This window comes from Globicephala melas, chromosome 17, assembly GCF_963455315.2.
Source record: "Globicephala melas chromosome 17, mGloMel1.2, whole genome shotgun sequence".
In the NCBI taxonomy this organism is placed as follows: Eukaryota; Metazoa; Chordata; class Mammalia; order Artiodactyla; family Delphinidae; genus Globicephala; species Globicephala melas.
The window spans coordinates 45,738,342-45,761,356 of NC_083330.1; the positions used below are offsets into that span (position 1 = coordinate 45,738,342).

A 23,015-nucleotide genomic window follows, 5' to 3' on the forward strand; every position below is an offset into this window, starting at 1 on the left:
GCATGCAGTCATTATATATTTTTAGAAGGACAAAAACCTAGGTTAGCTGTGATTAGCCTATGTGGGTTTTTTTATCATGGTGGCTCACCATGAGCGACAGGAGCCCCTGCTCAGAGTTCAGGAGTTCCCTCACTCCATCGCTGGATAACTCTGAAATGAGCACTCACAGAGCAATAACCCAGACCCGCGGATGCCATCTTCTGACCACAACTTACCCCAGGGTGTTGCCTGCCAGCCTGCCCAGAGTCTCGGAACCTGAGAGAAACCACGGGGAGTCGCTTGTCCGACCAGGCCTCGATGTCCTCCCTGCCCCCGAATTGCTATTCAACTTTGACCTGGGAAAAAAACAAAAGGTAGAAAAATCACAGAACAGTCCCAAAATCCCTAGGAACAAGCCAGGCCTCACTACTCTGGGACTTACTGTGGTACAATATCAGCCTAACAATTCTCTGATTATTGTTACTGAATGGATACTTCAGATCAAAGAGCAAACCTAACAATTTCTAGCCTCATAACAATCCAGTTCCTGTTTGAAACTGTTTTCACGGTTTAACTGCAAATGAATTGTTCCTTAGATTTTTTAAAGTAATCATATTTTCCTTAGAAGCAGTCAACTGAAAGTCATGATACATTATCTAGCAACCTTTTTTATATGACGTCACTTATAAAGGCCAAAATTTTAAAGACTCCGTCATTTTCAAATTGAGCTACTTGACTTGGGAATATTAAAAGGGAAAAAACATGATCCGAAAAGTCAGTTCACTCAAAGAGCCAGATCTGTCTTGGGCCCTACCACATACACATCATTCTTCTGGTAATCTATTTCTGTTAAGTGATCACTGACTCCTCTGCTACTTTTAATGCAAATATTTTAGCTATAAATCACTGCTTGCATAAAAATTAAAATCAAACTACAAAGTAACCATTTCACTCTATTTTAAGCATCTCCTATTCTACAATGCTTTTTTTTTTTAATTTGAGGGTTCCCAAAAATCAAAACACAGGTGTAATATAATACCTTTAAGAGCTAAATATTTATTAAATGGAAAGGACATAATGTCTTACCCATCATTATTGTCAGGTTTACCCAATTCCAATCGGTCTGGCTGTACTGAAAAACCGATCCTGCAAACTCTACCATCCTAGAAGCAAAGAAAATAGAAGAAACTTCCAAAGTAAAAATGTGTATTAAAATTTGAATTTATTCAACAAACAAATTATGTACCTATCACTGTCAATTCAGAAGGCAACAAATAAGCTCCCTTCTAGAAGGCACTCACACCTGAGCTGGGGAAGTATGGTTTGTATACATTATCATAAAACCAGTAAAAATAATTTAAAATATCTCCATCTAACAGAATTCAGAGTAAGGAAATGACTAGATATCAGGAACTTCTCCATTCTCTTACTAACTAGTTTCAACCTCTAGTAAATCATTTAAGCCTTCTCTGGGCCAGAGGATTTATACAATTAGGAAACGGAACTGGGTGGTCTCTGGAAGAACTACTGCAAGAAACTGCTGTTTTCCACGGTTGAAAAGGAAGACACATGATGATGCACAGCTGTATTTTAACATCCATTTTCATTTCTCTACCGTAGAGTAAACGGTTTACCTCAAGAAGAAAGGCAGCATGATTTGGGCCCACCACACACTGTTTAATGGTAGCCTGTTCCAACACATTCAAAGGGGGATGGCTGGGAAATAAAGAAAAGTATGCAAACAAAATTATTTTTTAAATGGCAAATGCATCCTAGGGTTTTTTAGAAAATCCAATTAACAAAAGAAAAAAATTGCTAGTAAAGCCTGTTTTAAAAAACTAATATTTACGTATTTTAAAGGAATAATTGAAAAAATTATTATATCTACACAGTCATTATAGCTCTTTGGTATGGCAGAGTTTTTAAAAATCAGTATGAATACCAACTATAATTCAAATGAATGCAACCCATAAAAATTTGATAGATTAAAATTTTCTTAATAGCTGCTGCCTAAATATGAGTACTTTTTCCTAATTAAAACAAAATCATTCTTTTTAGGAAATGTAAAATATCTTAAATCTCTTACCTGTTTAAATTATATTTGTTCAGTTTCTCTGAAACTTCCCGTAACCTTTAAAAACAAAACAAAACATGAATAAACCACATGTACAAAGCCTTTGTAAGCAAAACAGTTCTGATTTGGTGATCTCTAACAGTAGCATACAAAAATTTTACTAAGCAAGAATGTTTTTTATATTATCTTTGATTTCTGTCCCAGAAAAGATCACAAGTCAACCCTGCAGTTGCCTTCCCTCACCACCTCATTTGCAACTTCAGTCATCATCATCTTAGTATTTTACAGACGAGGAAACTGAAGCTTCTAGAGTTTATTTAGAAAACCAGCAGTAGAACTGGTACTTGAACCAACGCCCAATGGAAAGCCAGTTTTTAAACACCATACTACATATGCCAAGAGACTCTTGAATGTACACGTACATGATGAAATGAAAATATTTGGGAAGCACATATATATTAAGAATTTAATATAAAGAGACAGAAACAATGCAAAAGCCAAATTGGCTTAAGGTGAGAATAGTCTCAAAAGTTCTTGAATCACCTTGTGACACATAATTGTACAAATTAAAACCCATATCTATAAAATAAGGATAACACCTCACATTTTTAAGAGTATTGAATATGCTTAGAAAAATCTCAAAGGGCTGTGTAACAGAAAGATATTAACTCATGTTATCTATTATGATTTTGCTGTTTCTCTCAAAGAAACAGTCTTGAATTAATATAAAATATTGTAATACTCATTTAAATTGGGCACTTTTGTCAACCTAAGGAAGCCATTTTATAATACAAAGATGTATTCAAATGTAGAGATTTTAAGAGTTCAATTCTATTAAATTACCAAAACAAATGCCTTTGAAAACTTTTCCAGAAATTATTCTCTTAAAAATAAACTGAGCATTTTAGGAACAACAGGGAAAAAAATTAGAACAGGAAATTCCGTAAGTTTTGCTTTCTAGAGAGTGACAAAAATACATGAAATCAAATTTCAATCATTCGTCCTAACGGACGAAAGTGGTATACATACTCAAAATTAATCATGCCTTAAAGCCAGTTTAGGATTTAAAAGCTACCACCAATCATATAACATATGGCCAAATAATCTAATTATTTTGATAAAGAGATTCTAATAGGAGCCAGTTGTCCTTCAATTTTACTTTATCCAGTAAAGTTCTAACCACTGTTCAACGATGAGTAGTATCTTTCAAACACTAAAATATGCATAAGCAAATGTCCAGCACTAAATCGTATTTCTAAGCAAAAATAACTTTCAAATGATGCCATATTTAATTTGTCTACCAAGAAGTAAATACTCACTAGTGATTTTATTCTCACTTCCAAAGAATAACATCAGATCATGTGTGACTTGGCCCTCAATAAAATACATTTTCATTTTTCTAGCCTTTCATTAACAAAAATGTGTCTTCTTCAGTCCTGTAAAGTCAAGCTTTTTGACCAAATCCCAGTTTGCTCATTTATAAGGCACATATCTGTGTTTCAAGGCAAGATAAAACACCATAAGAATAATGCACTGTGGAACTCATGAGCTCTGAGAGAAGGCTGACTAGAAAATGGGGAGAAGAAAATAGACTAGGAGGCTCCAAACTGAGAGGCTCCATTCTGGGCAATAACAACAGCCCTGAGAAGACCCGGAGCAGAGGCAGGAGTTCTCATTCTCCTCAGCCCACACTGACTATGAGTAATTTATAAAACTCCTCACCAGACTACAGACTAGAGCCAGACTGTGAGAAAAGACTAAGAAAGGTTTTATTTCCCAAAAGCCATAGTAGTGACACTTTCGAAAGATAACTTGTTCACCAGCATACAACTAAACCCATTCATTTCCATTCCTTTTTTCTTAGCCCAACACTGTCTCTAGCGTTTTCACAAAGAATACGGGGGGGGGGGGGGGGGGGGCGGGGGCACAAAACTTGTCAAAGCTTTTTTCAAAGCTGGACAATAACTGAGATTAAGAATTAAATGATGCTTTCATGGCTCCAAATATCATTCCAGGCAAATAATATCTATAAAACTAAAGTAAGGTTTGAGGATATCAAGATGCTAGAAAATAACAAGTCAAGAACTCAAAAGCAAATTTCAGGTTAGGAAGGGGACAGAAGAAATGTTTACTGACATCAAATTTTCTAATATTAAAAATCATGGTGGGGGCTTCCCTGGTGGCACAGTGGTTGAGAGTCCGCCTGCCAATGCAGGGAACACGGGTTCGTGCCCCGGTCCGGGAGGATCCCACATGCCGCGGAGCGGCTAGGCCCGTGAGCCATGGCCGCTGAGCCTGCGCGTCCGGAGCCTGTGCTCCGCAACGGGAGAGGCCACAGCGGGGAGAGGCCTGCGTACCGCAAAAAAAAAAGAGAAAAAAATCATGGTGGACTCCATCTGAAATGTACACCCATTTGTACTGGAAATAATACCCAATGGATAGCAAGAAATCTGGGGTTTACTCCCAGCTCATCTACTACCAACTGGGTTCATTTAAGCCCACTAAGTTTCCGGTCTCATCTACGTGAAGAAAGACTAATAGTCCTCTCTGGTTCTTTTCAGTCCTGAAATTGTTATGAATGTATGAAAAGCAAATATATCAATGGAAGATATTTATGTAATGTTTATATGGAAATAGCACTTACTAACTGTCATATTCAATTTCATCTTACCCATCTGAAACTTTCACACACAAATTAATTTTACATGGACACTTAGAATATTTCCCCAAATATCAAATTTGTTTAATTTCTTAAATTCAATCCGCAAAATTTACAGAAAATGTATCATTTTTCCAAATCTCAAGATAGTTATCATGACTAAATTGGCCCCATACACATTAGTTTACACAGATCCCAGATAACAGTAACAAAGAAACCTTCAAGCAAAGGGGGGAAAAAAATGGTACTAACTATAAAATAAGGAGTACTTTGTTCCCCTTTACATTATAGAGTCTTCAGCAGACATGTAAATCCCAGAACCGCAGGCCACTGATCATATTCATTTAAATTTACTGAGTTACTAAATGTCTCTACAAAAGTATTAGGCACTCATCTAATTTAAAGGATCTTCTTCCAAAAGCTTACAATGCTTCAAGTTATTAACTATATTTCCTCTCACAGCGATATTAACAAAAGTTTTCCCTGTTTTTAAAGTAAAATCTAAACCACCCTACAGCTCACCAAATTCCATTTCAGAATAAATCTTTACATGTGATTGTGAAGGAAAACAATTTTAAGAACACAGCATAACATTACAAAATAACCTAACTCAGCATTTAATCTCATTTCAGAGACAGGCAGGAAAGCCTTTGTGAGGTGGCTATAACACACAATGGATAGGTAAGCAGTGAGCTTCTGACAATCCTTAGTACTCCTACACCAAAGATTTATTCTATATTCTGATTCAATAACCTATTTCATTCCTTCACATTTATAGACATTTTACAGATTGAGAGGCTGGAATTTTTTTTGACCACCAAGGTAAGGTAACAGCAAATTGATGTTAATAGAGAAATCAGTATAACAGTACTTGCTAGAGGGTAACGTATCTCATAGCTGCCCTTGAAATTCCCTACAATTTCAGTCTCATTTCCCCCAAATTTAACCTTATAATTTCAAAGATTAGTCATCTTTTGATGACCCTCAATTGACAGTAGCACTTAACACAGGTTCTTTGGTTTTACAATTCCCTGCCCTAATCCTAAATCCCCTGCCATCTGTTCAGACACACACACCCCTAAAATGAAACCTGTTAAATTCCCAGCTAAATTTCTAAAGGTAAAAAGTTTAGGTACATCTGGATTCCTAAAAGGCTCCAATTCTCCAGGACATAAGGATATTCCAGCCCACCTTCTACAAGATGATCCTTTTGCTATCCCTGGAACTGTAAGATCAGGCATACCCACCCACGTTTCACGTGTATCAGTACTCACTTTAATGGCAGAAAGTGGCATAATCTGCCCCCAGTATATTTCCTCCAGGAACATTATTATTATTTCAGGCCCAGCTCAAATGCTACCTCCTCCATGTGCTTTTCTGGTAGCTCTGATTTTCTTCCTACATAAATCTACAGCTTCTCCCTCACAAAGGACCTTTACTGTCTACTTGACATTCTACGGTCATTTGTGTTTCAATCTGAGCTACCTTCAGACTGTAAGCAAAGAAGAGATAAAACTTACCAAGTATTTCCCCACTCTTCCACTTCTTTAGATAACAGTTCCAACAGTGAAAAATGTACAATTATACTTGTTACAATACATTTCAGAGGCAGAAAAGATTCCTGATCTTCAACTCAACAAAACTACTCCTTAGGTCTTCCACCTCAAATTGAAGTTTAGAACAAGCAAGAAAAGTGTGAATATACAGATTTCTTTTAGGATAGTCGCCCATATAAATCTTGTAAGCAGACTAGTTAACACAGCGAAAACGTTTAATAACTCACCACTCACCAATAATCATATTAGCAAACTACCTTTAAAGTGACCTCACTCTACTCTCTAGATAACCATCCATGGAATAAAACTTTTACAGATCCATTTTGGAGTATAGGGCTTAATAATCCATACAAAGAAACAACAGCCAGTCAGTGAAAGGTTACCTACAACACTAAATCATAGACTCCTGCAGAAAACGTCTTAAAGATCACCTCTTGTCATCCATGTCAGAGAAGGCAGGTATTGCCAAAATGCAAATGTACCCAGACCACCTTCTTGCAGAAGAAGAAATACTGCAGGAATATTTCTGGCATTTCTCCAAGAGCAAACTATCTAAAGTTTAAAACTTAAAACTGAAGAAGCAATCAAAGGGCACTTTTTTCCCCCCTCTTGGAGCAAAGACTATGTTACTAGATAGATGGCAGAGAGAGGCGCCAAACCCACCTCCAACCACAGAACATGGTCTTTCCACTATATCTTCATGCACTTTCCTGAGTATAGGAAGTCCGTCCACAACACTGTTCTTTTATACAAACTACTGCACCACACTATATATACTGCCCCTCTGAAATCATTCCTAGCATGCCAACTATCCACATCATCAACAATAACAATAAATTCAAGCTATCACATGATGGTCCTGCCTGGCAGCCACTGTAATGTGAGAAAAGGATGTACTTTGGGCACAGCTGTAGAGGGCATTTTGAGATGGTCATTTACTTGTGCCAGGCACATTCCCACCCCCACCAGCAAACTGAAAGCCTGGACCTAGCTTATTCAATCCACTACAGTGGGCATCCCAACCCCAAATCCCTTTTCACACAATCCTGGAGCAAGCCACCTAAGATATGCTCAAAGGAGAGGCCCTTGCGGGCGTCTTGGGTGTAAAATGGAAGAAAGTCAACTGAGTCTCCTCCTCATGCTGCACTGTGGATTTGTTTATGTGTGGACGAGATAAAGGCTTTCAGCCCACCTACCCACTCTGCGTTGTGACGTAAAATATTAGCAGCTACCTTGACCCATGGGTCTGAGGATGGCTGGGAAGAGCCTGGAGGGATTAGGGTTGCCTTGGCCGAAACAAGAAGCACCAGCAGATTAGGGGTGATTCCCTTCATCTGTGTGATTATGAAAGACTCTCATTGTAGGTCTGAAATTTAACTTCAAGACATTCAATTTTCAGATACATTTTTAAAAATCCATTTTGTACTGCTTCTAAGTGAATTTAACCCTGATCATGGGTTCCCAACTTCAGGATTTCTCAGGAATCGGGGATGGGGGGAGGGTGGCTAATGAGAGAAACAATATAGTTGTTTAGACAACACACACAGAGAAGAAAAAAATCACTACACCAAAACTCAACAAGTGATGGTTTCTAAAAGGTTGGTTAGAATGGAGAATCTGAAACCCTATTAATGAACTCTTAATACTGTTAATACTAAAACCCCCTGGTCTGTCTTGCACTCTGAATAAATTTACCCCCATGCATGATTCTCTTTAGATGTAAAATGGTACAGCAATGTAGCATAACATAGCATAAAGCGTATGAAAAATTTAATCCTGCCCTCCTGATAGTATTAGTACCCATGAGGAACTAAATGTTTATCATCTCAATAGGGGAGGGGGAGGCAGTAGAGGCAAGGATCAGAAAGAACCTCTTTAAGATTTATATGCAAAAGCTATAGTCAATTACTAAAAGGGGTGAGGGGGGAGCCTTAAGGAGAAGTCACAAACTGCCGCCCTACAGATGTACACGTGATACTGAATCACATGGCATTTTAAATTGTTTAAAGACTGTTAAAGATTCTTGGCCAACATGTAAAACTGTAAAATTTCAGACAGATTTTCAGATTTCTAGCTTCTCTTGAAAAATGAGATCCAGCAACCAAGCTTATATTGCCTAGTGGTGACTAGAGGTGCCCTTACCTGCCCAGCACCTGTAGGCATTTGAGTTTGAGACCACTGATAGAGAAGATTATTCCTCCCACACTCTAAAAAAGGACATTTCCTTGGTGAAGAGTAATCTGTTCAGTTTTATAATGCAAATCCCAGCTTGTAAGTTGATCCCTAATATATCTTTGCTTAGACATAAGTCTTAACCACACTTTATTTCTTTAAATTTGACTTGACAATTTCTCACTTTTTTGCCCACCCAAGAAAAAATGGTGCCAGGTAGCAAACATCTGACTTTACTTTTAAAAGACCCCAAGTCACACAATGATGGCTTTTGTAGAGGAAAAAACCCATCTGTCAGCTTCCTGAATAACCAGTTATAGGTAGGACTTATACATACTTTGTGCTATGGAGAGAACAAATACCAGTTTATAAAATGTGTTCCTTTTACCCTAAATAAATAATACAGGACATTCAGCTTCAAGATACATTCAAGACCAAAAAACAGAAGTTTCTAAATAAATACTGTAAACTGAGAAAATGATACAAATTTTAAATGGGAAATTCTTTTAATTCTTCCTCCTAGAATGGTTTTCAGTTGAAACTGCTCAAAGATTTCTATAAAACTAAGATGAGAAAATTCATGTTATAGAAACACTCTGCAACTATCATAGAAAAAAGACATTATACTTACAAATAATTTCTTCCCTTAACACAGAAAATATTCTGGTTAGAAATTCCTATATAGTGCCATAAATAACATCTTTCATAATAAAATGAAAAAGAGACCAAAATCCCAAACTACTGTGCCATTTGAAAGATAAACACATCTCTGAGAAACTAAATGCTGAACACAAGAAAATGAGTCATTTTCCTTTAAAGCAAAACCAACTGTGTTATTTTCAGCTCCATTCAAAACAGGAAAAGGAAAATACACATGCCAAATGGACAAGAAATTCGGTAGGAAAAGATAAAAGATATGGCCTTTATACATTAATTCTTCTTGATAATTTCCTAAGTATTTCTGTCTCATCTAATTTCAACTGCTTAACAGTAAGACCATACATATGTACAAGACTCAACCTTGGTTAACTTGTGTGCTAACAGGGTGAGAAGACTTCCTTTAGTGCTCCTGTCCAAAAAGTGTAGCATCCAGCCAAAATTTCAAGAGAAAAGTCTTGGTTTTTCTTCACCCTTAGGCCATAGCCACATTCTGAATATCTGCAACATCAAACCCAATTTTAACTCTACATACAAATCAAAGGTCTCATGAGATAACTGACACACTTTGTAATATAAATACCACCATTTGGCAAGGTATTCAGTCCTTGAGATAGAACTCTAAACTGAAAATACCTGTGATGAAATCTGATTTTTCCATAAAACAAGACAATTAGGAGGTTAGGTTCCTGACCAAGGATCTTGATGCCATTAAATTCAGGAAAGCGTCTTTAAATGACAGATACTGGGATGGCTTCTTGTTGCCCTTTTAACATCGAAGATGAAAGGGCAGTTTTACTGCCTCTGAAACGGTCATTTTACATTCCTGAGCTGCCATTCCATCTGCCCTGGGAACAAGAGGCAGCATGGTGGAGTGGGAAAAGAATGGGCTGTGGTGTCGGACTAACAAACCTGGGTTCAACTCCATCCCTTCCATTAATTGGCTCTGTAACCTTGGGCAAGCTTACTTTAACCTCCCAGAGCTTGGAAGGTATCTTGGTCTGTTAAATGGAGATAAAACCACTTGTCTGGTAGGACTGCTATAAGGATTAAAGGTAATTTTGTAATGTACCTTGGAAAGAGCCAAGCACTTAAACATTCAATAAATGGCAGCCATTAGCATTATTACTGAACTATATTTTTCATCTTTGGATAGCTTGCTCTATATATTGCTGCTTCAAATCTGCCAAGTTCTAGCTTGAACCGGTTGCCAAACCAAATAGGGCCCAATTTGAATCTGGAGATCTTGTAGGAACCCGAGGAACCAGAGAATGACAGCTAAGTCTGGGAATTCTTGGAACCAGAAATCCGTAGACGCACTCTAACTCTGTGTATTTTGCGCATGGGTTGTTATTTCACAAGAGTGAGAGATTCCTTCTCTTCCTGCCCCTACTACCTCCAATCTCATCTCCTCACTCTTCCTGGGCACTCTATACCCCAAATATCACTATACTCTCCCAAGTCCTTCACTAGATTATACTCACAAAGTACTCTTTTCTTGGAGGGGAGAGGGGGAGGGCACGCCTCGCAGCTTGCTGGATCTTAGTTCCCCAAACAAGGGACTGAACCCAGTCCATACAGACCACCAGGGAGCGCCTTATTTTATTTTTTTTGTACACATCTATTCCTTCAGCCTAGAATAAACTATACCCCACTGCCTTCTACACGTCTATAGCTACTAGTCCCTGGAGGGTAGGCTGAAAGAACCTGTTGGAAACGTTAACTTACCTTTCACTCCAGGCTAAACTAGGCATTTCTCTGAGTCCCCTGGGGCATACTTCCTTCCACAGTACTTATGCTGTAACTACTTGTTTGATGAAATATTTGTCTCTTTCACGGCTTGACAAACTCTATGAAGGCAAGAACCGGGTTTTACTAATTTCTAAATCCCCAGCACCTGACAGCTGATGGATGGGTGGCTGAACAAATGAATGGGCATTCATGTCCCTGCTCTAAGTCCTACACTGCTTCAAAATAGTGGATTTGCAGCTTTTTTATTCTTTTCATAGTCATTCTAAAGATTTTTAGCTGTTCTGCTATGAGGCCAATATTATGAGACTAGGTTTTTTAAAACACACCAAAGGAATATTGTCCTACAAAATAACCCCACGGAGGTTCTACCCCAAATCAAACGGTCCTACAATATTAAGAAGAGTTTTTTACTTTAACTTTTTTTAACTTTGTTTGAGAATCATCCCCAGAAAGAGTTTACCAGACAGACTAGGAAATCACTCGGTACTTCACAGCTGGGGATACTCTCCCAGTCCCGCCACTTAGAGGACAGTCTTGTTCCTCCCCCCATCCCTCCCTCCTCCCCCTCCTCCGTGGCTTAATCTGGGTTGCGTTAAGGAAATGTACTGAAGGGGCCAAAAGGAAGCTGGAAGCAAAGGGAAGAGAGAAAGCAAGCTCATCAGGAAGCAAAAGTACAGATAAAAGTCTGTGTGCAACTCGCCTGTATAAGTGCCTGAAACTGATAACATGAGTCTAACTGGCTAAGCACCTTAAAGTGCAAACTAGAGAAAGTCTAATTACTGGACATCTACTGGCAAGTAATGCAATAAAATATTCCAACATTTAATGCTGTGCCAAAATAGGAAGAATTGGATATAAATACCCATAATTAATTTTTTATTTGTTTGGGGTTTCTTTTTTTTTTTTTTTTCGGTTGTTTAGCCAATCATCAGCATTGTAGCCATGAAAAGGCAAAGTTAGTGCCAACCAAGTTCTACCTAGATACCCAAAAGAACCCTGGGTTTTGAGTCTCAGCTCCACCATTAAAACGGAGCGTGACCTTGAATAGGTCATTTAACATCTCCTGCTCTCATGTTTCCACCTCTGCCAAAAATGATGCTTACCATATCTGCTTCACAGAGTTGTTTTAAGAATTGGATAATATGTCACATGCGAAAGTAATGTGTACCATCTGAAATAACAGTGTCTAAACCTGGCTAATCATCCACTGCCTAAGGAATATTTTAAAAGACGTATTACCAGACCCCACCCAAACCTACTAAATCAGAAATCTCCAAATACAAGACTCAGTAATTTATATTCTGGCTAAATAAATTATGGCACATTCATAAAACGTCTCTGGAAGGAATAACATTTAGTCACCTACGACGAAAGGAAGTAGGCAGCTAGGAAACAGAGCAGGGAGGGAAGCTTTTCACTGAGTGCCAATGTACACTTTTTGAATTTAAATCACATATTATCAACTCAAAATTAAAAAAAAAAAATTTCTAAGCAACCCAAAGTGATGATCAACTAAGTTTGGAAATCACTACTCTAAAATACCACGAATACATGCAAGGACTGCTTAAAACAGTCACAAGATTAATAGTCCATTTAGGGAGATATTAAAAACCCTACTATTTCAAGTTCTGGAAATGTTGCTTAGGATAGCCCCCTCTTAGAAATTCACAATCCAAATACCTCTATTAGATTCTGATAAGTCCTAAAATAAAGAAACATGTTTACGCTTAATCCTGTGTTTTTCAAACTGAAGTGAACACTGTTTGGGAAACACTAAACATGGAACACAAACAGGCCATTCTTTCTAGTAAGGTCTTAGGGAACCAGAGGACACTGATCTGAAATCTAAGCTCCCAGAAGTAATAGCCCCAAACCGTGGAGGGGATCTAGCACAGAGAAGCCCTCCCCCTCCAAAAGGTAGAGCCCAGTAGTGACAAACTACCTTTCCTCTCTTTTTTCTTTAACTAAACAAAACTGATTTCCCTATTTTCTTACTGGGATTAAAAAGATAAACCGTATAAACAAACAATCTTACTGTGCCTAAAATTATATTGTTAACATATATCTATAGCAATTTTTTTAATCCAAATAACATGGCAACAGCATTTTTATTCCTTTAAGTAGAAAAATTAAAGATCTTTAACTATGATTCAAAATCATCTACATTTAGGAGACAGCAATAGATTTCAATATTTCCCTTCTACAGTATAAGCAGACCTTCCTGGGCATCTTTATTCCCACAAAGCCAGACTAACCAAGTGGGCTTTACAATCAAATTGTCCAACAACCTTGCTTATTACCTGGCGCATGATCATCAGTGTACCCAGAGCAGGTCTGAAAGCTGTATCTAATAAATGGCTTCTCTGAAATCTGCACCTACTGGGGTTCTTAACACTGGGTCTCTAATTCAGAGATCCAAATCGAAGTCATCAAAAAAAGGTCAAACCTACAAACCACCACAGTCAAATTTAAGGGCTTACCAGATCCCTTTTGTTTTTATCATTATGGCACACAAAAAAACACAAATGTCTCCCCTCTGGCAACACAGCAACCATAGCAAAGGGTTGGCTTCCCCCACTACCAATAAATGGGATCCACCAGTAAATGTTTCCAATTCTTCACCTTACAGTAAGTACTCAACCCAACAGAAGTAGATTCAACAGGCAGTCTCTGATTTACAGATTGACATTACTGATAAAGAGGGCTCTCATCCCATCTCAATCCCCACTCTGTATCGGCCAACCACTTAAACAAAAACCAAACACACAAAAAACGTGGTGCTTTTAGGTAGCGTGTGGATAATGATGTTAGAGAGCTAAGCCTGGGAATGAATATAAAGGACATTAGCCCATCTATCTGCCAATCCTTAATTATCATCCCCAGGCTGCTGGTATTTTCCCCTGGTTCGGGGTGGTTTTGGGGGTTTTTTTTTAACCTGAAAATCACTTCCTAGTCATAGATACAATATTCTCAATATTTCAGCATCAGGCTCTAACAAGTTTATTGGTTTAATCCTCTCTTCATAACTAACTTCAACCTCCTGAAAAAGGAAGATAGTAGAGCGGCACTCCTGTAATCACCACCATCTCAGATTGTCCTAGCAAACATTAGGTCAGAACAGCAATGTTTGCAAAACTCAGCTACCATCATCATAGCTACAACATAGCTACGTACAGTGTAGCTCTCCTGGTTCCCTCAAAAAAAAAATTGGCATCTGTAGTGTTTACAGAGCAAAACAGTTAACAAACCTAACAAAATGGAACCAGTCTACAATGAGATTACTATCAATAAATATTATCAATTCACAGTAGGACTCTAAAGTTGCTTTGTCCCCGACTAACTTCTCTACACCTCCTTTCTTCTCTTAGCACTGAGCACTCTGTCAAGTTCGATGTGGGTAGTTAGTGAAAAGGTCTTCCATAGGTTTGGGTGGGACTGTTCCCTCCACTTTCCTTTCCATCTAAAGCTGAAAAAAGTAAAGTGAGTAAAACTAAAACAAACAGAAGGAACAAGATGCATCGACATAAGATATGTATCAATTAACAAATACTGACTGTGTATTACGTGCAGGTATGCAAATCAGCAGGATGGAAGAATGGCTGGAGTAGAGTTGGTATACTGTGCTCACTCTGGAAAACCTCTTCCACTCTATATATACAGCCATGAAAGATGACCGTAAAAGAGAAATCCAAAAGACAAAGCTGAGATCAAATAAAAGATAAACATCTCCACAGAAGGGAAATGATGCTCAAAGTGCTCCCTAGTGGAAGACTGGGTTCATCCTGTAAGTTGGAGTTGGGCTCATGGTTTTGTTAGAACACTGTGGCTGAAAAGCTTAATAGTAACCACTAAAAGAACAGAAATACAATCTATGGCTTCCAATCAAAAGAGGAGGAAAAAAGGAAGGAAATGCAGAAAACTAGGAATCTTAACAGAAGGGAAAAAAAGCAGCAAAATAAAAGATTCAGAAAATATGAAATTCAGACAGTAGAAATAAATCTACTTATTCAAATGGTTCATCGCACATATTAAAAGTCAAATATTAACAGAGTGAAGGAAAAGGAAGTATTAATAGGGATAAGAGAGACACCACATAACATTAAAAGGAATAATCCACCAAGAATATTTAACATGCAAGAACTTGAATGTTCCTAATACCATAACCTCAAAAATATATCTAGTAAAAACTGACCCTTTGAGAAAATGTCAACTCCAATGAGAAATTTAATACACTTCTATCAGAAACTGATAGTTCAAGCAGACAAAGTATCAGTAAAGATAGAAACTTTGAAAAGGAACATTAACAAGCTTAGTCTAACAAATAAATATATAGACACCTGTCCCCCAACTGGGGTGTCACAGGTTTTAAGGCATAAAGCACATTCTGACTCCTAGACTTAACAGATAAATAAAATTTCCTTCAAATTATAAGAATAAACATAAGGTTGCCAACTTTTCATCTTGCCTCGATTTAGAAAAAGCAACAAACTAGAACTACCAATATTTCATTAAAAGATAAATTTCAAATTTATAAAGTAGAAAAGACAAATCTAAATAAAAAAATTTTCTCCCTAACCCACAGACTGTGAAAACTTTCTTAGAAACTGGCACCAACACAGTACTTAGTTTGATATTTCTTAACTTTTATTTGATCTCAGAAAAACAATCATACAGTTTTTTCATTTAATATCAAGTCCTTGATATAACAGTCTCTTTGTTTTCCATGAGAAAACAAAAAACTACAAGAGGTTGATTTACCTGTAATTATTCAATTAAGAGGTGACAGAGAGAGAGAGGGAGACAAAACCTCTCCAGGCCTCTATTCTTATCATATCACACTTGCCATGGGTCCAATTCAATCAACAAATACTTCCTGAATGCCCAGAGTTAAGTATTACAGGAAATAAACTGCACTATAAAATACACTGGGGAGGGAGGGGAGACGAATGGTGGCACCACCTGAGGGGGTTTCTACATACTTGGGAATGCTGCCCTTAATCATGAGCCACAGCTACAGAAAATTGTGCCATCTACCCCTTAGGAAGCCTGAGGAAGAAAGAAGAGCTGATACAATGCACACATCTCAAGTAGTGTACAATCTACTTGTAAAAACAAAGAATAGGGCTTCCCTGGTGGCGCAGTGGTTGAGAGTCCGCCTGCCGATGCAGGGGACACGGGTTCGTGCCCCGGTCCGGGAAGATCCCACATGCCGCGGAGCGGCTGGGCCCGTGAGCCATGGCCGCTGAGCCTGCGCGTCCAGAGCCTGTGCTCCGCAACGGGAGAGGCCGCAATGGCGAGAGGCCCGCGTACCGCCAAAAAAAAAAAAAAAGGATATACACAGGAAAACAAATAAAAAATAAAACACTAAACTAGCTGCCAAGATGAGTGCTATAACCAAAAATTACTAAGAGAAGGCAGAATTCATTTTGCACTGGAAGAGGCAGTGAGGGCCAGGGCTTCAGGGGAGTCAGGATTTTGAAATGGGCCTTGAAGGGTGTTGAGACTCATCATCTCAAAAAAGGCGGCATCGGGCTTCCCTGGTGGCGCAGTGGTTGAGAGTCTGCCTGCCGATGCAGGGGACGCAGGTTCGTGCCCCCGTCCGGGAGGATCCCACATGCCGCGGAGCGACTGGGCCCGTGAGCCATGGCCGCTGGGCCTGCGCGTCCGGAGCCTGTGCTCCGCAACGGGAGAGGCCACAGCAGTGAGAGGCCCGCATACTGAAAAAAAAAAAAAAAAAAAAAAGGTGGCATCATCCCGGTGAAAACATTTATAAATATTTATCTAGTAAACAAAAAAAAATGGCTCTTACACAACTAAAAAAGCTACAGTTCTCCAGAACACCTCGAGAAGCCAAGAAGATTCTAAGATTTTAAATTATTTTTCTTACATATCATCTACACAGTCGATAGTGCTAGAGCAGTCTGCTAGGCAAAATACAACTGCAAAAATAAACTATATACCGCCTTCCTGTGATCAACTATATTCAATATCCTGTAATAAACCATAATGGAATAGGATTTGAAAAAGAACATAACGTATGTAACTGAATCACTTTGCTGTACACCAAAAACTAACACAACATTGTAAATCATACTTCAGTAAAAAATTAAATTAAGTTAAATTAAATTTTAAAAATAAAAAAAGAGAAGAGACAGGACAAGAGAATACAACAGCAAGGCTGTCATCTACAAGCCAAGAAGCAGGCTTTCACCAGAAACCGACCATTATGGCACCCTAATCTCAGACTTCCAGCCTCCAGAATTGTGAAAAGTAAAATACCAGTTTATGGTATTTTGTTACAGCAACCCAAGCAGACGAAGACAACAGGTATGGAGAACCAGTGTATCCAGAATAAACAGAAATAATTTTCTTGTGTAGGACTTCTAGTTAAACATGAGTCATCTTCACCACCTCCTACAACCCCCCTAAAACGACAAGTGAATTTTAAAGTTACAAGGACAAAGAAAAAGAGAGAAGGCTAGAGCACTCAAGCAAGAGATGCCAACAAAATTTTTGGAAGCTGGAAACATATAGAGCAAGTGGCAAATGACTTAGCAGACAAGAGAAAACTGAAACCTAAAGTCTACAGGGCGGGCAAAGAGGAACAGACCAACTGTTCCAACAAAATTTCCTGGAATGATAGGAGCTTCCAGAATAAAGGTACCTACCAAGTGTTTGGGGCCCAAAATACAATGAATGAGAAAATGACCTACTACATAAAGGCACATCAAGATGAAATTTCTCAGCACCATGGACTGAGGAAAGACTCTCAAAGCGCTTTTTCTTTGGGGGGGTGGGGGGGAGGTGGAGGGGGGAAGGTAGGTCAAGTTAAAAGGATCAGGAGTCAAAATGGCACTGAACTCCTTAAAAGAAATACTGGAAGCTATGTGACGATGTAATGCCTTCAAAATTTTGAAGAAAAATTATTCCCAACCAGAAATTTTATACCTAGCAAATAACAATAAAGACAAAAACTAAATTTGCTTTCAACTAAATAAAAAAAATGACACACTAAAGACAGAAAAGGGATAAGCTTTTAAAAGAACTTTTAAAACTATCAAAACTAGATCCGAAATTCCTTAAAACGTCACCAAAACTGTTAACTAAGTTAGAAACAAAAACAAAAAAACTTCCACTCTCCTGCCTTTTGGGATACAGAAAGTATGTAGACTCACTTGTCCAACAGACCTCACAGCGGTGACTGTCATTTCATCTACAAAACTGATAGAAAAGTAAACATACCACTTGTGTTTAAAACGTATAGTGCAACTTTAAACATCTTTAAATATTCTAAAGATTACTGAATGTCCACAAAGACAGAGCTTGGGATGAGGGAGAAGAGCAAGCACCAGAGCAAAGACCAAAAGCAAATAAAGAAAAGGAAACAAAAAACCCCTAGGGAGAAAAATTTCTTTTAAAAAACTAAGGTAAGCTCTATTGGGCTTGTGAAGGAATTACTTGCACACTCTCCCTGAAACCAGCAAGTCTAAAGGGCCTTGACCCTCCTTCTTCAAGCTCTCTTAGTAGTGTCTCAAGTTACTGGCTTGGCCATAGTCTATAACGTAGACAAGCCAGAAAAACTCTAACCACAGCAATCAGAACTTAAAAGCCTGACCTTTAAACTAAATCAAGATTTTTGATCTGAAATACCAAGAAAGGATTGAGTCCCTCAACACATCCAATAAATAATTTAGACCATAAATTCACTTCTGTGACGGCAAAGTTTACTTACACATTGAACCAACAGGGTACTGTAGCATACAATATGCTTAGTACAAAGCCTGGCACAAAACATTAGTGGCTCCCGCTATTACTGGCGTTACCATTTCTGACTGAATGAAAGAAAAGGAGGTGCTGAGTGCTAAGTAGGAACTGGTGAAAAAGGAATTTGGGGAACCAGAGCTATTATGGGTGGGCAGTACCACTTTGGATGAAGACAGCAAAGAGTGACTCCAAATATCTACCGTTATACCTCATTAAAAACCACTGAGAGACATCTGAAACAGACCTCATAACTAACACATAAGACCAACTAGACGTAACTGAAGTTCATGGATAAAACTGTACTTCTTAGCTCATGGGTACTGCAAAAATAATGTGAATTCATAGCATCTATTAAAATCCTGGTTATCTAAACCTTTCCAAATTACATTTAGAATTACCTCTATCCTTCCCAGTTATATATCAAATATCTACAGAAAGTGTAATAAAGATACTATGGCCCAGTGGACACTTTCTCTTTTGACTTCCTCCAGAACTTCTCATCAATTCTACTCAATTTAGCAATTAATCATTTACTGCTTCATCTCTATACTGCTATCCTACTTTTCAACATTTCTATTTTACTTTCCTAACTACACAGTAAGCTCCTTAAGGATGTAACCATGACTTTTTGCACATCCGGGTATTAGTACATTACAGGTACTGCACAGATTGACTAAAGATACTAGAATATCATACAAAGAAGAGACTAACTGTTCACAACCCTTCTCAGCCAAACGACACACAAAGGATGGAAACAATTTAGTGTCACTATGGTAATGATTCTAATGGGTCCCCAGTCCACGATCTCACACCCTAGCATGTCCAGATGGAGACTGCAACAAAGGCTTATCAATAGGAACCAGCATACTGGCTTCAGAAATGAACAGTCCTAGTTTCAACACTCAACTGAGCATGGAGACTGTCACTTTATGGTCCTCATTCCTCCACCAAACCCCAGGCAAGAGGAAGAAAAGACACATGATGATGGGCCTGTCCTCTGCAAACAGATCAAATTTTAAAGCAATAAAAAAAAAATTTATTCACGTAGGCACAACAGTTAATGTACTGCTTTTAAAGGCTGGAGCACAGTCCTTTACTGCGACATTTTGTTTTTATCTACAAATGTTTAAAACTTCAGTTCACATAACAGTAACCCATGAGCCTCAGCAGCAGACCCTGTTAACGGGCCTTAATAACTAAGGACCCCGTGCTTAGAGACCTACCACTCCACAGCTGTGCAGCCTGGGAGCCACGCTCAATTGCCTTCACCTCAAATTGCCTCTGCAACAGTGCTGCCAGGCTGCTAAATGAGATGATGTTTGGAAAACGTCGTGCTTCATATATAGTAAGGAGTAACAATGCTAAAAATGTTTAAAATGAGCAAACCGCGTAATTTTCCAGATCAGCCTCTAAACATTATATAATCCTAATCCAGAAAGTTACACTCCTCAATTCCCATAGAGGGGTCTCCACAAAACAAGGACTTCAGCTTTTATCAGTGCTCCGTACGGTCACATAAAGAAAACTTCGGTGTTGACTATAAAACTCACCGTCCGTTGGGCTTTCTTAGTAGCCCTAAATATAAAAAAGATTCACTAAAAATGTATCTCAGAGCATGATTAAGAAAAAGTTTCTCTCTGATATAACATGATAAGCAGTTAATTTTTCAGCCATTGCTTTTTGTCTTGGCTTGCAGAAAGTCTAAAATATGATTCAACTTAAACTGACACTTCACTGACACTTCCTACCATCTTTACCGTCTAGAAATTCTTCTTACCATCTAGAAATCCCTCTTACCATCTAGAAATCCACTCTCTTCCTTGCTTTGAGTATTAGTCCTAGGAAGGCCCTCAGAAACTGTCCAATCCCAATCTTCATTTTATAATGACAACAAAGCATCTTTTGACTAGAAACAGACAAAACAACAAAAGGTATTGCATGTACAAAATAAATACAGGGTCTTTTTCACATTCACACAAAAGATGCTGCAATTTCATCACATATTCCATTTAATAAAAACTGCAAAACACTAAGAAAAATGACACATGACTAGTATCACTTTAAAACTGACCACAAACAATACACCACCTTAGGCAAAGCTATGAAATAATAAGGCCTATTTCTAACAAACTTTACATGCAAATACATATCATCTTCATATTAACCATACTGGTAAGCTACATTTATGCAACAATAATGACCTGCCCAAAAGATTTTTAGAACTCTCCTTTGGAACTGCCTGTAAGGTTTCTTTTATATATTTTTTTTTGGTGGTACGCAGGCCTCTCACTGTTGTGGCCTCTCCCATTGCGGAGCACAGGCTCCGGACGCGCAGGCTCAGCGGCCATGCCTCACGGGTCCAGCCGCTCGGCAGCATGTGGGATCCTCCCGGACCGGGGCACGAACCCGTGTCCCCTGCATCGGCAGGCGGACTCTCAGCCACTGCGCCACCAGGGAAGCCCTGTAAGGTTTCTTTTAAACGCCAGTATCTAGCCAGTAGCTAGTACAATGCCTCGCACATAGTAGGTATGCAAATGATTATTAAAATAAATAGATTCTGCAGCAAAACCTAGTCATTTCAAGACAGATGTGTCTCTGGAAATAGAAAACATTCAGTCCTAAAGCTGACTAATCAAATGGATGATGAAGCCAAGTACCTCCTGTCCAAAGAAAATTCTGTTTCGCAGGGAATACACCCTGTGTCTGAGCAGAGACATAGTGAAGAACTAATCACTGGCTCACATTTCAATCTTTTAAGTCTCAGAACATAGCAAATGTTTCACATTTCCTAAATAATGCACCCAAACAACCACCTGACTGTATGAGTAATACTAGTGATGTCAAAGAAACACATTTACATTGGCTCCCCTTATGATTCTGACCTGGATGCGTCTGGAGGGGGCTCTGTGATATTAAGCTGTTCAACTGCCCAGTACAATACTTCTGTCTGGAAATATTATGTCCATTAATAGTTACTACTGCCACAAAATGCATTATGTCCAGTGCCATAAATATCAAGTCTTCACTGTTTCTATTTTCAAATACACAGTATCAATCTTTTCTAAAACTTTCATGGTACCCAAATCTCCTTCTGAACTATTATACCTTACTGTTAGTTTATCACCTTTTTTAATGGTCGTGACAGTTAAAAAAAGAAATCCATAAATTCTTTTTTTTTTTTTAATATTTATTTATTTGGCTGTGCCGGGTCTTAGTTGCAGCACGAGGGATCTTTCTTTTTTTTTTTTCAGTTGAGGCATGCGGGATCTAGTTTCCTGATGACCAGGGATGGAAACTGGGCCCCCTGCATTCGGAGCACAGAGTCTTAACCACTGGACCACCAGGGAAGTTCCTCCATAAATTCTTTGGCACTCCTCCCATCAAGAGGTGGAGTATAATTATCCTCCCTTGAATATGGGCCTTATGATTTGCTTCTTGAGAAAAGATCGAGGCTGAAGAAACACTGCATGACTTCTAAGACTATGTCAGGAAAAGGCATTCCAGCCTGGCTCTCTGCCTCTTGGGACACATACCTTTAAACTTTGAGCTACCTGGTAAGTAGTCTAGCTACCTCGAAGACTCCATTCTGCAGAGACCACACAGAGGTAGAGATGCCTGAGAAACCTCAGCTGTTCCAGATCCCAACTGTTTGAATCTCCTAGATGACTCCAGCTACCATCTCACGGCAACTGCATAAATCTAGATAAGAACCACCTAGCTGAGTACTGTCAATCGACAGAAGTAATAATAAATGATTACTGTTTTACACCATTAAGTTTGGAATGATTGATTACACAGCAATTAAAAACCAGAATGATGATCAAAGGAAATCTCAGCATTTTCTTTGGTCCTAGTTCCACTGATATATGAATAAAGCCTCATTTATGGTTCATCTCTGATATCTTCCTTACCCATTTCCTTTAACTGGGCCAAGTTTAAAAACCAAAACTCTATATTACCTACACCTTAATATGTTTATTTCCTTAAATGTTTATTTCACATATCTTATTTACAAATCTACTTAACCTTAGACTCATCTGAATAGTAAATCTTTGCTCAAATAAAAGCCAATCTTTATGTAGCATCAATAGAAAACCTATCTTCCATATAGTCTAGTAACTAATACAACACTGACAGGCCAACTCTCCTGTCAATCACCCAGGTAACATATACTGATAGAATGTTCTCATTTCCTCATCCCTGCAGTTGAGAGACCACATAAGGAAACAAAAGCTGACAAGGCCAAAACCTTCATCAGCCACTGATCTTTTATTAAAAGTCTCCAAAAATCCTTGCAAGTTTAACAAGTGCACAACCCGAGCTATCACTTTCACATCCTTTGAAGTCAAGCTGGTGCTAATCACAGGATGTTATCTGACAACAAAATGTAATCCAATGCAAA

The 23,015-nt window shown here is 38.5% G+C and overlaps 1 protein-coding gene across 5 annotated transcripts in view; it reads right to left on the reverse strand.

Annotated features, from left to right (window-relative positions):
- The window catches only part of UBR5 (ubiquitin protein ligase E3 component n-recognin 5), a 141,842-nt gene that overhangs the window by 101,307 nt on the left and 17,520 nt on the right, over positions 1–23,015 (reverse strand). For all 5 annotated transcript variants that reach the window (XM_030863040.2, XM_030863039.2, XM_030863036.2 and 2 more), the window contains exons 2-5: positions 2,066–2,110; positions 1,614–1,695; positions 1,066–1,142; positions 216–335 (exon numbers count right to left, since the gene is read on the reverse strand). In XM_030863040.2, the coding sequence (XP_030718900.1) occupies positions 216–335; positions 1,066–1,142; positions 1,614–1,695; positions 2,066–2,110 (324 nt within the window). The remainder of the gene's footprint in view (positions 1–215; positions 336–1,065; positions 1,143–1,613; positions 1,696–2,065; positions 2,111–23,015) is intronic.